The sequence below is a fragment of the Buceros rhinoceros genome, unplaced genomic scaffold (assembly GCF_000710305.1).
Source record: "Buceros rhinoceros silvestris isolate BGI_N320 unplaced genomic scaffold, ASM71030v1 scaffold7648, whole genome shotgun sequence".
Taxonomy (NCBI): domain Eukaryota; kingdom Metazoa; phylum Chordata; class Aves; order Bucerotiformes; family Bucerotidae; genus Buceros; species Buceros rhinoceros.
Window position 1 is genome coordinate 4,642 of NW_010425064.1, and position 15,188 is coordinate 19,829.

General features: G+C 37.6%; 1 protein-coding gene across 1 annotated transcript in view; it reads right to left on the reverse strand.

Annotated features, from left to right (window-relative positions):
- SH3TC1 (SH3 domain and tetratricopeptide repeats 1) overlaps positions 1-15,188 on the reverse strand; it is a 22,890-nt gene that overhangs the window by 1,277 nt on the left and 6,425 nt on the right. Inside the window, exons 4-14 of the mRNA XM_010140998.1 lie at positions 14,775-14,918; positions 13,984-14,161; positions 13,165-13,238; positions 12,136-12,331; positions 11,187-11,314; positions 9,031-9,072; positions 5,667-7,349; positions 4,805-4,985; positions 2,360-2,510; positions 770-892; positions 327-477 (exon numbers count right to left, since the gene is read on the reverse strand). Coding sequence (XP_010139300.1) covers positions 327-477; positions 770-892; positions 2,360-2,510; positions 4,805-4,985; positions 5,667-7,349; positions 9,031-9,072; positions 11,187-11,314; positions 12,136-12,331; positions 13,165-13,238; positions 13,984-14,161; positions 14,775-14,918 — 3,051 coding nt within the window. The remainder of the gene's footprint in view (positions 1-326; positions 478-769; positions 893-2,359; positions 2,511-4,804; positions 4,986-5,666; positions 7,350-9,030; positions 9,073-11,186; positions 11,315-12,135; positions 12,332-13,164; positions 13,239-13,983; positions 14,162-14,774; positions 14,919-15,188) is intronic.

The window sequence follows — 15,188 nt, forward strand, 5'->3', positions numbered from 1 at the left end:
CAGCAGCAAGGCTGTGAACAAATCTGAAAGCATATGACACTCAAAAGCCTCTTCGGACAGTATCATATATTAGCAGTTAGAAACATACTCAGTTTGGACTTGGAATCCCAGGTTTAATTCTGTGCTCTACCACAGGTTTTCTGTATGAACTTGGAGTCAGAAGAGGCAGTAATAAATTCTTCACTCAAATGGAGGCAAAAAAGCAATGATAATAGTTATGAAATCCTGGCAAGAAATCTTACTGAATTCAAAGGAAAAAAACTTTAGAGTTCTGCCATATTTTAGAGATCAGTCATATTTGGCTAAAATTGTGAAATTGATCTTACCTAAATTTACACTGAGCATGAGAGATGCTCTTGCATATTCCAAGCTTTCCTCATAAGCCTTCAGATTCACCAACAGTTCCACCAGTTTATTGCATAATCTGAGTTCGGTGTTTTTGTTGCCAGTCTGAACAGCAAGTGGAAGAGCCCTGTCCTGAAATGCATAACAGCAGCTTAGGTACAGCTGAACCCCAAGATTTTCACTGACAGCTTCCATTTATGTCCTGTCAAGCAGCTTCTGGTTTCGTTTTGCTCTTTGCTTATGACATATCTAACACTCAGAAGAGGCAGTTTGACAGGTGAGATCTATTAACACCACAACAAAGTACTCAGCTGCAATAGGTTATGAACTGCTGAAAGGATCAGCTTTTGGTTCAGCATTCGTAGAACACCTGCGATGACAGTAGGGTACATAACTATCAATGCAGTAGAAAAACTGCACAAACCTTGTAGAAAGTCACTGCTTTCTCCTTTTCCCAAGTACCATTGAAAAATATGTCTCCAGCAGCTTCAAACAACTCCATTCCTAAATTTGCATCTCCTGTTTGAAGAGCAGCATCCTGAGCAACCTGAAAACAAGGAATGGGAAAAGGAAGAAAGATAAATCTTGGTTACTTAAAAAATTGTGTTTGCAATTGAAAAAAGATCCTGTTAAGGCCTCTCTTCTCATAAGATAGGAAAAGATAGGATAGGACTCTACAGTTGATGAGACCATGCTCTGGCTCTTTGGTACCCTGTCTCTGAGGAGGCCAGTGGCAGCTGCTGATGAAGGAACGTAAGAGCCTGAGCAGGTATAGTGATGGTCTTCCTTTTTCTCACAATAGTATCCTGCTACCTTTGTCAGCACATAGCACTCTAAAAACAATAGTGTTTGATAGCTGCTACTTATTACATTTTAATAAGATCAAACTTACAGAAATAAATTCTAATTGCAAGTTAGATATTGCTAACAGTGCAGTTTTAAAAGCCTAAGAAGTGAATTCTGTGAATAAATGCAGCTCCACTGTCCTGTTCTTCTGAAATAACTATGTGCCATGTTAACAAAAAGGATTTCATGAAAGGCAGCACGTGTCCTCCCACAGGAAGAATACCAGGATAATCAGTTATTGATAGGATAAAAATCTTGCTTTGGCTTTGTGATCTTTAGTTTTCAAATTGCATTTGATTAATACAAGACCCTTAACACTCATATACCAGCCAAGACTCAGATCTTACTATGTCAGGTTCTGAATACATCCTGCACTACAAGGCAGCACTCTCCATTACAATGGGAGATAAATATTTTTAGCTGCTTTGCAAAAGCAAGAAACTAATTTGCTAAACACTCCAGTGAGTGGCTAGAAGCCATGTAGATATCCAAGAGTCAGATCTGGGCTGCAGTGCCACTCAGAGAGACTCTGGATCATCCCACTTCAGCAGCCACAAGGGTTAGATCCCCCTTTCATGTTTCAGTCTGTGTTAGCACAGCAGCAGAAACTGCAGCAGGTCCCAGCTGGTTGCAGGGGGTCTGAGATGTGCAAGCCACATGCCTCTGGTCTCACTGTTGTAAAGGCAGCAGTAGGTCCAGCTGGTTTCTGTGCCACGCTATGCACAGCCACAGAAGGAAAGCTTTAGATCCTTTGGAAATGCTTCCTGAAGAAGCTACTCTGTTTTTCTGGGAATCTGGCCCACAAGCCAGCATTCTGATTATTATCTGTTATCCACCAGCATGTGGCCTGCACACATGGTTTGATTGCTGTGGTGCTGGAGAGCTAGTAGATGATTATGATGAAGAAATACATAGAATTTACAACAGAGCAGGCACTAAGAAAGGTCACTGCCTCAAATGTTTCAATAGCCTCAGCAACAGGAAATGGTGAGACTTTCAGCTGTTAAGCATGCTGTAAATAGTGTTACTGTTATGTATATATATAGTTATATTTTCAGAACATCAATTAGCAAACTCTGTGGGATCGTTACATTGAATTCCTTGCTCTTACCGTGCCACCTGTACCGTGTTGACAACATGTGCATGCCTATAAGTGTTGACAACATACCTGAATATAAAGATCCACAAGCTCATTCTGCCTCAGCACATAATAAATCTTTCCTGCCCGTAGCCAAGCATATGCCTCTTTCTCTTTTTTCTGGAGATCTATAAATATTCCAAGGCTTCTTTTGGTATATTCCAGAGCTGACCTGTAAGCCCTGAAACAGGGAAAACTGCTAATCACTGAGGAGTTCTTCAGAATTGCAAATTATTTTCTTCATAGTGAGAAAAGCTTTACATTAATATAGAAGGCAGTCTGTTACCCCTGTTCAACGTGCAATTATTTCTCAGCTATATTAAATGAACTGGCAAACTCAGTTCTTTTCCTTTTTTTGTTCAATCTATCTTTCCTGTTAGTTTGTCATCGTGTTGTATTATTTCAGGGTAGTTTATTTAGATCTGTCCTTCCCCTACTTCAGGCTAGTTACAAGTGGGGGAAAAAAAAAAATCTTTCCTGATCTTTAGCTCTTCTGTCATTTATGTTTTCTTCCTAGAAGCCTCAGAAAGAAATTGCATGTGTAAATATTTTTTTCTAAAAATCACCTAAGCACCTGACTTAAGCACCATTCAGACTTAGCAGCAATTGTGTTAGAAATCAAGGGGTGGGGAGGAGAGAGAACTGGACATGACATGGCCAGTTCTAGAAGTACCTAAATGATCAGATCATTGGGCAGTGTCATTATTTTAAGTGTACGAGCACTGGGCTCTCAGAAAGGTAGATGAGCTCTTCATTAGAAAGACCATCAGGTAGGTTGAGTTTACAGTGCTTTATACCAATCATAGAAACCTCAGGCTTATTAAGTCCTCCTCCATCTTGTGTTAGATTCCCATCACCTTGAGCTAATGTATTTTCCTCCAAGCACAAGACAAACATGTTAACGTGTAACATGAACTGTGCAGATGCAATGAACCCTTACACAGCGCATCTTTAGAACAGCCACCTTAGACCTCCAAAGAGATCTGAAACAAATCTGAAAGTAATACACTCCCTCATATTTCATGCTATCAAGGTTTCAGTTCTGTCTCAACAAGGTTTCTCATCCGATTCGTACAGAAATTGAAGAGATCCATCACTCCTTTTATAGTCATGAGAGGAAGTAAAGACCCACAGAACAAGCCTGACATTTCAGTTGTTTTCTCTGTGCTAACAAGGTGCTAACATGAGGAAAGGCAAGGTAGTTGAAATAGTCCAACTCAACCCAATTACTGAATGCTACTTCCACCCCTCCTTCAGAGCTTTTTTGTTTTACTGCAGACTGAAGCATATACCACAGTCCATAACTCAGCACAGCAACTGGAATGCGTCAGGCTGTGGCCACAGTAATTAACAATGGAGTTGGTGATGCCAAGAACATCACTGATTTGGTGACTTCATCTTAGACAATTTCCTTGTTACTGAGGACTGTTAAAGTATACTGTGATGCTGTAGTCTAATACCATATTGAGCATGTGCTATTATCCAGTAGTCTAAGGTTTCACAGCCAACATCTGGGAGCCAAGCTCTTAGGGTATGTAAATTCCGTGTACTACATGCACACAAAGCAGCAGCTTCTCCAGCTGGTGAAATTCTTTTGCAAATTCCAGGTAGTTTGAAATCTTAACCAAGTCCTTTGCCTTCAGCATCTCCAAAGATGTTCACCAGCTGTACCATTAAACAGCACTGGGCAAAGCAAAATAAATTAGGTGACATACTATGAAAGTTAGATAGCTTTCAGTGGCTACAGTCCAAGCAAAATAAGCACCTACTCTCTTCTCATACAATCTTCTCTATCCTTACTGACACATGCTTAAAAACACCTGAATCTAAAGTGACTCCTTAAAGTGAGATACAGTAGGAAGAGAAAAAAAAAAATCAAAACTTTCTTAAAAAACACTTTAAAAATTGTCCAGAGAAACCTGTAAGTTTCCCCAGCACCTGTTAGTTACTATAAATTGACTTGTGCAGTCTGTTTCAGTTGCTGGAGACTGACACTGTGCAGTTTTGCACTTATGTAAATATTGAATAAAGCATTTCCTCAAAAAGAAACTCTTGCATAGAGGCAATTTGATGTCTGACCTGTTTGGAAGATGTCATGTGATTTCCAACTGAAAGATTGTCTTGTAAAAAATCTGTAATTGAACAAGTCATCTTCCAGTAATAATGCTGGAGCTATAGCAGTTGCTATATCAAGAGTTATATAATATAAATACATTTTAGAAGTATTATAATTTTAAAATTAATCTCTTGAAGGGGTGTTGAGTATCTTGTCTTCCTTGAGAGAAGATATGTAAAAAAACCAACACACAAGAAGTCTCCACTAGCACCAGGTACTTCAATTCTGATAAAATGCATTGGTAAAGCAGAGAAGGGAAAAAAATTCAAGCATATTCAGTTGTTGCAAAAATTGAACTCCTTTAGCATGATAGAAAAATTACAATCAGAATAAAAGCAAAGTCATTCATCATGTCTTACCTTTCTGTTCCCAAAGACAAATAGAGCTGACTAATAGTTTCCAAAATTTGTCCCTCCAGAACTTTGTTGGACATCTTTCTAGCTAAAGATAGTTGATACTCATTGTATATGACACACTGAGCCTCATTGGGAACAACTGTACTGTAGAACTGACACAGCAGTTTAACTGCTTGCAGTTGACCTAGGAAAATAGGTTGGAAATACTAACATGAATCTCTATTTTAAAATGAAAATTAAATTAGTTTTAGTTAATTTTTACTGTTTCACAAATCACAGCACAGTCAATGAATAACAACATAAAACCCAAAACAAGAAGATTACACTGCCGGTTCCTTCACATCCTGTCAACAAAGGCTAGAGATTACTTTTAACTTGATCTCCAAAATAAAATAAAAGGCATCTTATCTCTATAAGCTACCTCAATCAAGGTACAAAGAATAAACAAACAAAGCGTAGGTAGTCTAGATACAACTATTTTAGGCAAAAGTAATACCAATTGTTTTCATACTTTTAAACTCAAGTATGGTATTGTTTGTACTACCAATGATATAACTATTGTAAATATTGTTGAACATAGATATCGCTACACTTATTACTAATTATTTTAACCTTTTCATTTTCTCTGACTTCTGACAAACCTAAGGACCGCCAGAAGAGCAAGCCAATATGAATTTATTTCTCCGCCAGTATGTGCGAAGATTTTTATCTTTCGGAGCAAAGATTTCAAGAACTTTGATAGCTATCACATAGCTGGACATAAAACATTTAAGGAATGACTATAACATAACTATCTTACAAACACTGCCAAACAGGGTGCATTTCATAACTGAAAGAAAAAACCTATATAAATACACACACTTACTTTCCAGATGACTTGTCTCCATTGCAACTAAAAAAGCCCATTCATAATAAAACCTTCCTTTTTCTCTTTGAGTTCCACCAGCATAGTAACAACCCAGTTGAAGGAGGACTTGGATAAAGTCTTGGCCACAGTCCACACTTGGAAGTTTGGAGAACAGCTTCACTGCCCTGATATAATAATGTTCTGCCAGCTTGCTGGCTGCTACATGCAGGCAGAGTGCCCCAAAGTTAGCCAGTGCTATAGCTTGGTTATGGGTCATATCAGTCTCTTCTGAAAGAGACAGTGCTTTGTAGTAGCTCTCAGCAGCTTCTTTAGTATTGTTTGTTCTTTTCAAAGCAATAGCAAGCATGTTATAAGCAATGCCTAGTTGCTGAGGATTGCTCCAAGAAGAGTCTACAACAGCACTTAAAATGGCTAAAGCCACATCGTATTGCCTGTAAAGAATGTATAACCAAGCAAGTGAAATCAAATAGTTAATAGTTTCCTCTGGCTTAGCAGAAACAGACTCTAGTGCTTTTATCATGTAAACAATGGCTTTTCCATACCATTTGTGGTGGCTATACAGTTTTGCTAAGCTGAGACAGATAGTGCTGCATAGTCCTTGCTGCTCTTTAGCGAACACAGAGGAAAGCGCTTGTATGAGGTAAGGTGCAGTTTGAGATGGGAGTGTTTGTCTGAGCCTTCTCAGGCTGTAAAGCTTGGGAGCATTTCTGATGACTAAAGCTATCCTTTTCAAGGAATCCGTTAGAGTATTTGAGCTCTGAGAAGAGGCAACCTTTATGCAACTTAACACAATGTGTGGCAAGCACTTTTCATTGTAGGACTCTGCTAGTTTGAAATAACAGTTGTTTGATAAGTTGTTTTGTAAACCCAAGTCGTTAAGCAACAGTTGAAACCTTTCCAGGAATGGTAGTACCTCTTCATGCTTTTTATGTGCGCTGTAATGTTTTGCCAATAGAAAGCATGCCCTTGCCTCTGCATGTTTGTTCTGGCTCATAATTGTCCTCTTCAGAGCATACTTTAGAATATCTGACTCCAGGTCAGCACTACAAATGTAGTTGGGAATGCCCATGAGAAGAGATGTAGCCTTGTCAAAAATATGAGCACATTTTTCTTTGTTCTTCTGTGTCAAGTAGATGACTGTCAGATTTGTATAAAGAGCAATTACAAAGTACAAATCGCTAAACCCACCAGCTACTGCTCCCAATGCTTCTTCAAAATACACCCGAGCTTGGGAGAACTTCAGCTTTTTAACACTGAGCCTGCCTAAGAGAAAGCAGAGCCTTGCTAGTGCCCAGGACATGCCTGCTTTCTTTGCTGCTTCCCTTGCTAATCTAAAAAAGCTAACCAGTTCTTCTTCTTCTGAAAACCCATAAAACATGGTAGTGATAAATGGATAAGAGAAATCATACAGTTTTTTGAAGTTTCTGTCATACTCTTTCTTATTTAAGAAGAATATTAATGACTCAAATATGTCAGATGCTTGATCATCTTGATGTATGTGAAAGCAAGGTCTGTCAGGTGGAGGAGAGATTTCCATATTTGGAGAGCTAGCAGAATCCTTTTCTTCAGTAGCTGGCTTTTCCACCTGGATGGTCTCCAAATTCTTGAAGTTCTTCAGGAATTCTTCTATCTTGCCATTCTTGCTAGCAGATCCTATGCTAGAATGTGAACATGGAATTTCTGAAATTCAAAAATAAATTACAGATCACAGCTTCATATGTGTATGAACACAAAGATCTTTGATAGACCAACAAAAACATTTATCAGCAGAAGATGATGTTAGGAAAACCTTACGTAAACATACTGCACTTCCCTGTCAGTATGTCTAGGAGATGAGCCAAAGATGGGATTATTATTTTCATAAAAGCAGTTTTAGTTTTCTTTTCCAATCTGTAAGTCTCACTCCCTTATTTCCTTTCTCTTCCCTTTTGGAGAGTGAGATAGGTTAACAGAGAGCATCTGACGTTCTTCTAGTGGCCAGCCCAGCCCTGCCCCTTCCCAGACACCAAGAAAGATCAGGGAGGAGTGGAGATAAACAGGACCTCCTATACATAAGTGGGTTGCTGATTGGTATGCTTGTCTAGCCAGGCCCTGTCCCCAATCCAACACTAATCCAAATGAAGTCTAACGATAATTCAAATTGCTTTGTGTTTGAGTGCTTAATCAAAACGCATACACTAAGTGCATGCATATTCTCTGTTCTCTCTCTCACTCAAAGAGATCTGCCAGTGAGTTGCAATTCAGACTAGCTGGTAAGCAAAAGACAACTAGAAACTGAAAAGATCCAAATTCTGAACTGGAGGATGGATAAAAGTCCTGAGGTCAGGGCATGGATGGACTTCAGGTGTAACAGGCCTGTGAATTTGAGGTAAGGGAACACCTATGTCCTGATAGAAAACTAAGTCAGTTTAGCCAGGGAGGGTGTTTAAAACTGAGCTGTTGGATTCATTGAAGTCTCGCATGAATGCTGTGAGGGTGCCTGCGAAGGTCCTGTTTACATTATCTCTGTGTGGCCAGGCATGCCTGTATAATGCGTAATAAGATTTCTTCCTTCAATCAATTACCAACCCTGATTCTCCACTGGCTCAGATTAGCTCTTTCAAAATTACTAAGTTTGTGGTGATTGATGTGATCATTGATCTAAATTATTCTGGTACTGACATTGTTGAATATCTTACAAATATGAAAAAAGACAGACATGCCATTTCTTCAGTCCTCCCACTGTCATCCAGCCAAGGTAAGAGGGCAGGGACTAGGGATGTAGTTTACAGTCAGTCAGTGTAAAGCTTACAGCTGCGTGTCAACAGAAGTTGCAGATTTAGAGCTCAGTCTCCTTAGAATCTTATTTCTGAAACTATTCAGCAGAATCATAAAAACTGGTATTTAGAAAAATGTAGTACAATACAAGTAATGATGGTGACAGCTTAGCAACTAAATGCCAAAGGGAAATAATTCTGCATCCTCATCAGAATGTCTCCTTTGGGAAATATATTTATGGGATGAAGTTTTCTAGCAGACAGAAGATCTTGTGGAATTCAAAATAAGCCCCATAAACAGTATTTTCCCCTGTTAAGCAGTGTTGAGGAGTCAAGGAGTGGTGCATGTGTGTGTGTCACAGCAGTAAAAAGAAGTCTTATGGTTTGCAGTTGGATAGCAAGGTCCAAGAAACATCTGATATCTATGAAAACCCACAATGTTTTACAGCAAAACCTACTGATAAAGGGTTACAGCAAAACCTAGGAAAACAATGAGAGAACTAAGTTAGAATGTGGAGAGACAATAGAAAGAAAAGATGGCAAAGATACAAAAATCAGAAGTTGCACTGATTCTATATAAAAATTGTATGTATGTGAAATATTACCACATTCCTGAGCTTTCTGAAAATCTAGTTCTTCTAATTGGTCTGTAAGAAAGAAAAAAACCATTAATTATCTCAGTTATTTTTCAGTTTTAAATATCCTAAAATAACGCTATTTTTTAGTTTGGAGTTCTTTCTGTTGGAAGAACTGGATGTCCTGTAAATCAGAAGGGAAGAAATTTCTAAGTCTGACCCAAGAGACACCAGGGACCTACCCTCTTGGTAGAATTCACTGCTTTCTACAAGGTTATCAACATGCACCTGCCACTGCTCAGTACGGTGGGGAGATATTTGCATATAGCAGTTAGAATTAAGGCCAACCTCATCTGCACTAGGGATGCATCACCCTCGCATCAAAACACAGGTGGGCAGCGTAGATAAAATCATTCCCCACAAGCCACTCCTGAAATGAGATAACAAAAAGCCCTTAATATTACTGAAACAAGTTTTAGCATCTCTCCAGGTTGGAAGGAATAATTTAGTGTACTTTATGTAGATAAGTGTGTCAGAGTTTTGTGGCCATTCCAGTAGCACACAGATGAAAAATCCCTGTACCCATCTGTTGTTTTAAAAGGTGTACCTTCATTCTGTAGACATGGTACTAGATCTAGTTTTAAATGTTAACATAGCACCTCTGAAGAAAAAAATTGTTATTTTGTGTTGAAGATATTTTTCAAGGTATTTGAGTTATGCTGCATTTCAGGATTATATTCCTCATCATATGCTAGATGCAATGTAAGTGGTACTGAGTGTACAAAGGATATACCTAAAAGCAGAGGCTCACAGAACCAGGTCTATTTAAAGCTGATGGAAAGCTATTTTATTAGCCTTTAAAAATGACCTCCCACTGACTGTTTACTTTTGGATCTCCTTTCTTTAAATGCTTTGCTGACTTTGGTGGACAAATGCCACAGATGTTTACAATAGTCACACCTTAATGCTCTGAATATCTAATTGGGATAGTGAATAAATAAATACTTCTCATTATATTGATATAGATGGAAGGAATCAAAACCACATTTATTCAGATCACACAACAAAACATTAAGTGAATATTGAAAGTGCTTGCTCTGGGTAAGTCAGGTTATGTTGATCAATCTAAGATAAAAGTGGCAAGCATGCCATTAGCTGGGGAAGATGTGAAAAGAAGTTAGTATTTGTAAAGAATACAGAGGAGATGAATTGTCATTAAAAATAGGCAACAGGCAAAACCAGCATTATGTCCATTAAGCCCCTGAGACTGATTTAACACCTAATAGACATCTGAGCCTTCATTCCCAGGCTTTTCATTTGAGCAAGGAAGGTGACATGTCAATGGGCAAAATGACCCCGCATGAGTTGCATCTTGCAATTCAGGTCTGACATGACTTAGTTCTTGTTCGCCCACATGCTCATTTGTGAAATTAAACCAATACACCCAAATCAAACCTACACACTGGCTTCTTTCAAATTGGAGCCTACGAGCCTGTCTAAGGCTGGCACTAATGAAGATGAAACTTTGCTGGATATTTGATAAGCGTACACATCACCACAGAACAGCCTCTGGTGGGGTAAGAAATCGCTACTCCTGTTCTGTTCAGCAAGACATTTATATTACACTAAGTCTGTAAAGGTGAAACTTCAATCATCCCAATTAGTTTATGTAAAGCATGATTGCTTCGAGAAATAACAGCTCTATCAGAGATAACATAGCTAAAAGTATTTTTTGTTTGAATAAATTTTGCTATAATCAATCAGAAAGAGGTGTATGTTTGCATTATCAGTGAATAATTGTTATGCCACTTTTCCTAAGATGAATGAAAAGCCAGCAGTATTTGGGTGAATATAGTGTTTTTTTTAAATGCAGCACTCTAATATTTGAAAGCTTGCAGATCTGTTCAGCCCAATGACAGTTTTTAAAGCCCTCGTTAATTCACTCAAAAGGACAAGAGATTTGTACATGCTTTGTTGGGAAAAGTCTTGCATCAGCAGTAAACTAGCAAAGATGAGATAAAGGATTTTTTACATACTATATCTATGATCAAACTGAATACCAAAATATTTCAAAGTAGGTGTAAAGGTTGGAATATCATTGAAATTTTTAGAAAATCAGTTATAACAGGGATATAAGAACAGCACATGTATCTTCTGCAGTAAAAAGGAGTAAAAGCCATACTTACCTATTCTGTACACAGAGCAAACATCTGTGATAGAGGTTTGTTTCAACAAACGTATCACTTCTTCCAAGTTTTTTTCTTTGGAAAAAAAGGATAGCTCCTCAGCTTCAAGAAAATCCAGGTCTTCTGGTCTAACAAAGAAAGGAGCAAGGTTTTGAAGGTTGAAAGTGGATTTGGCTTGAGGAGCTCACTGCACCAGTCAAATCGGAGCTTCTTAGAGAAATTACCACAGTATTTACATTATAGGTCCCGTTGTGTTCAAAATTAGTATCAGTCATATTTATAAACATACATACAGAAGTAACTGTGCTTGCAATATTTATTAAAAGCACAAATCCTTTAGGACATTATGATATTGATTTTCTATTAAAAGTTTAAGGTTACACATCGACAACATTTAAGAACTTCTTGTTTCAAGAAGCAAACAGTGCATGCTAAACAGCATGCATCCAGGCATTAGTAAAAGCAGCCTATTTATACAACGCCAATTCATGCTGAAATGTAATCTTTTTTCAGGTTTCTCTCAGCATTATGAGCAATTATTTGTGAGAGGAGCCCCATTTCGAGCAAGTTAAGGCCTGTAATTGAGACTACTGGCAAAAGCAGAACTTGGATGCTTTAATATAGATCTTAAGAGACCAGCAAAAACAGCATCTTCTGAAAGATTAAAGCTTCTTGGGTCTTGTGATCCAAAGAATAGAGGCTGAACCAAGTATAACAGCTATAGCAACCTCTTCTGCCAGTAAAACTTGGGTACAGGCTGATATTTTCCAACATTTAAGCAGGCTCCATTTTCTAATTTCTTTACATTTGTTTTGACAGATACACACTATGACAATTTTCATTAAAAAACAATCAAAAAACAACCACCTAATCTCCAAGCCTTAGTTTAACATGCAGTATTTTAAAGGGCTAAATTCCTTTTTGTTTGAGTTAAATGCATACCACTTACTTATATCTAGATGAGTCCAGTTTAACATGACTTGTCTTTACAAAACCTATTTTGCCCGTCAACACATGTCTTCCAAGAAACCATTCCATGCATTCAATGAAGTAGCCAAGGATCTCAATTTTGTCCCCTTCCTGGAAACTCATCTCTTCTGACACAATACTTTCATAATTCATCACAGCTACACAAAATCCCATTGCTGTGTAAGATGGAGATAAATAATATTTGCAGAGAAAGTAATTTAACAATACAAATACACTTCAGAGAACAGCAACTCAACAGAACATAGTTAGCAAGAGACATTCTTGAACTCATGAATTGCACAACCTATGTGGGAAGATTTAAAGCATCCAAACCTAATTGGTTTGGTTTGAACCATTAGACTTGAGAATAACAGCATAAAAATCCTGATTTCCCAGCCATTAGAAAGACAAGTCTAAAAATATTTTCAAAATTCTAGCAAATTCCATCATGAAGCAACAAACAAAATGTTTTAAGTCCCCACTTTGCCTCTTATAAAGGGCTCTAAGCTCGAGCCAGAATAAAAACATTTGAACTTACTAATAAAATACCTGTTGGATAAATACATTTATATACCAGTCAACAGCATTACAACTGACACGTATGGTAGAAAATAAGCTATGTTTGCTCTCTAACCACGTAAGTTTTATTTCTCTGGCAGTATTAGATAAAGCAATACACACAGAAAGATCCACAATATCTACATTGGTGCATTGTCATATTTTAAATTGTCATCAAACCTACAGGTGAATCCTCAACTAATTACTCTTTACTACTTTGTGCATCTACTTAAAACAGTATTTGGGGGGAAAAAGGGGAGAGGTAAGCCTTTAGAGTTTAACTCAGCTTAGGCAGGAATTTAAGCTTCCACTAATTTTACAGCAATGTAAGTCTGAAAGTTGTTTTCCCATCCTAATGGGGAAAAAATGTATTGGGTCCTTTAGAGTATGTCCTAACAAAACAGTAAGTTTGGGGTTTTTTTAATGCTGATGTTTGATTGGATTTTCTTACCAACTTTCCCGATGGATTTAGATTCATTTTTGTACGTGAAATCAATAGGATTAGAATACCCTTTAAAAAACCATCTGAAAGGAGAAGAAATTGAAGTTTGTTTATAAACTATTTTACTAAATACTGCAACAATAAAAGTGACTTTAAATTTATTTCAAGACAGATGCACCCCTCTCGCAATTATCTTTCAGTGCTGTCCTTACATTTCAGACATATCTAAGTTTTGAATTATATAAAAGATGTGTTACTTCAGTCAAACAGTCTGATTGAGAGAGTCATGCTATTTCTCCATGCGCCAGGTTGATAGAAAAATTACAGCTTGTTAACTACTAAGAGCACCAAGAATGAAGATTTTTCTGGTGATTCCTCAAGTCAGCCCATTGATGTAGTTTGGGCTTTATAGCAATTACGAGCTTGGACATGGACTGGAAACAAATTGCATTAAAAAGGTGAACAGCTCCCATCAATAGCATCAAGTAAAAACACTGCTAGCCTGTTATCATTCACATTTCCAAGCACCCCACCTGTTGCTATCCAAACTTCCAAGCATCCAGAAAAATGAAAATTCTCACTTCATTATTCTAGAAATGTTAATACATTTTATTTCAGACTCAGGAAAAAACCTAACATCTAACTCACAAGAGTGATAGTAAACTATCTTTAAATGGATTAATTTTAATTGTTTGGTATGGAAGGAATAGAGCATTTGTTCTCAGGATAATTCATCAGGATGATGAATGTTCCAGAACCAGCTACCATTTAGAGACATCTATGTCTGAGCAGACAGGTGCATATGAGTAGCTGAAGTCAGGTACCTACTGGTGAAAAGGGATCAGTGGCTGTGGAGAAGCATTGGACAGCACAGTCATGTCACCATCCACAGATCCACCTCCAACATCTTCAGTAAAAGCCCCAGTCTCCAAATAACTGTTTATTTCATTGTCTGTAGCTACTATCTTTCTTATCAGATTGTCATGACATAAAACAAAAAATGCCCCTAAAAAAAAAGCAGAGGAGCAGATGTCATTTTATCGAACGTTTGTGTCATACGAGCTTTAAAAATGGCTTTAATAAAATTAATAAAAATTCTCCAATTGACTGATATTCATACTTTTCTGTCTAGTTTCTCTTCTAGAAAAAAAAAAAAAAAGAGGCAGAGCTGAGATATTCAATGAAGTGTAGAACCTTCTTCCACTGCAACATTTAGCATGTTGCTGTTGCAGTAATCAACAATCAGTCTAGCCCATCATTCTCTGACAGTGGAAGCAGGTGATGCCATTGAGGAGCAGCACAGGAGCCTGGCAACTCTGTGATCCCTCTCCTGTACATCTCCAGGATCTGCAATAATATTAAGCAAGTCAGAGTGTACATCCCTCCCTAATCTTTCTGGTATCCCCATATGGACCAGTTGCACATGAATTTCTCTGACCCTGTCATCTTACTGAACTTAATCTGTGTTTGTTCCTTTCTTTTCTTTCTGGTGCATTTGGAATGAATACATTTAAATTTCAACTTCATTAAGTATTTGAGTAGGTCTTAATATTTGATTTTGGTATTTTAAAGAAAGGAGCTTTTCTAAATTTAGCCTTAGCATGTATATTCTTGCTTACCTTCCTGTACTAGCAGGCTTCTGTACATCAAATTTAATGATTTTTCATTTATACAGACTTCAATGCCTGTTTCTTCCTCCTCTTGAGACGAGAGCCAGAAAGACTGATCTAAGAATAAATTCTCCATGCAATGATTTATAAAACCTAGAAAAAAAAACCAATTTGTTTTCTTTGCAGTTTAGCAGCATTATACAACAAATAACCTTTCAGAAAGTCAGTGACTTTGGCAGGCATTTAGATGACTTCATTATTGCTTAACCCACAATGTATAATGATTTTAATTGTATAATGATTTTACTACACAGTATTGGCAAAATTACATCCATTAAGTCACATGCATTACAGCCACTTTTAATGCTTATGTCTCAGAAACTACACCTAAAAGGCACACGACTTTTCTGTGCCTAATCCTGC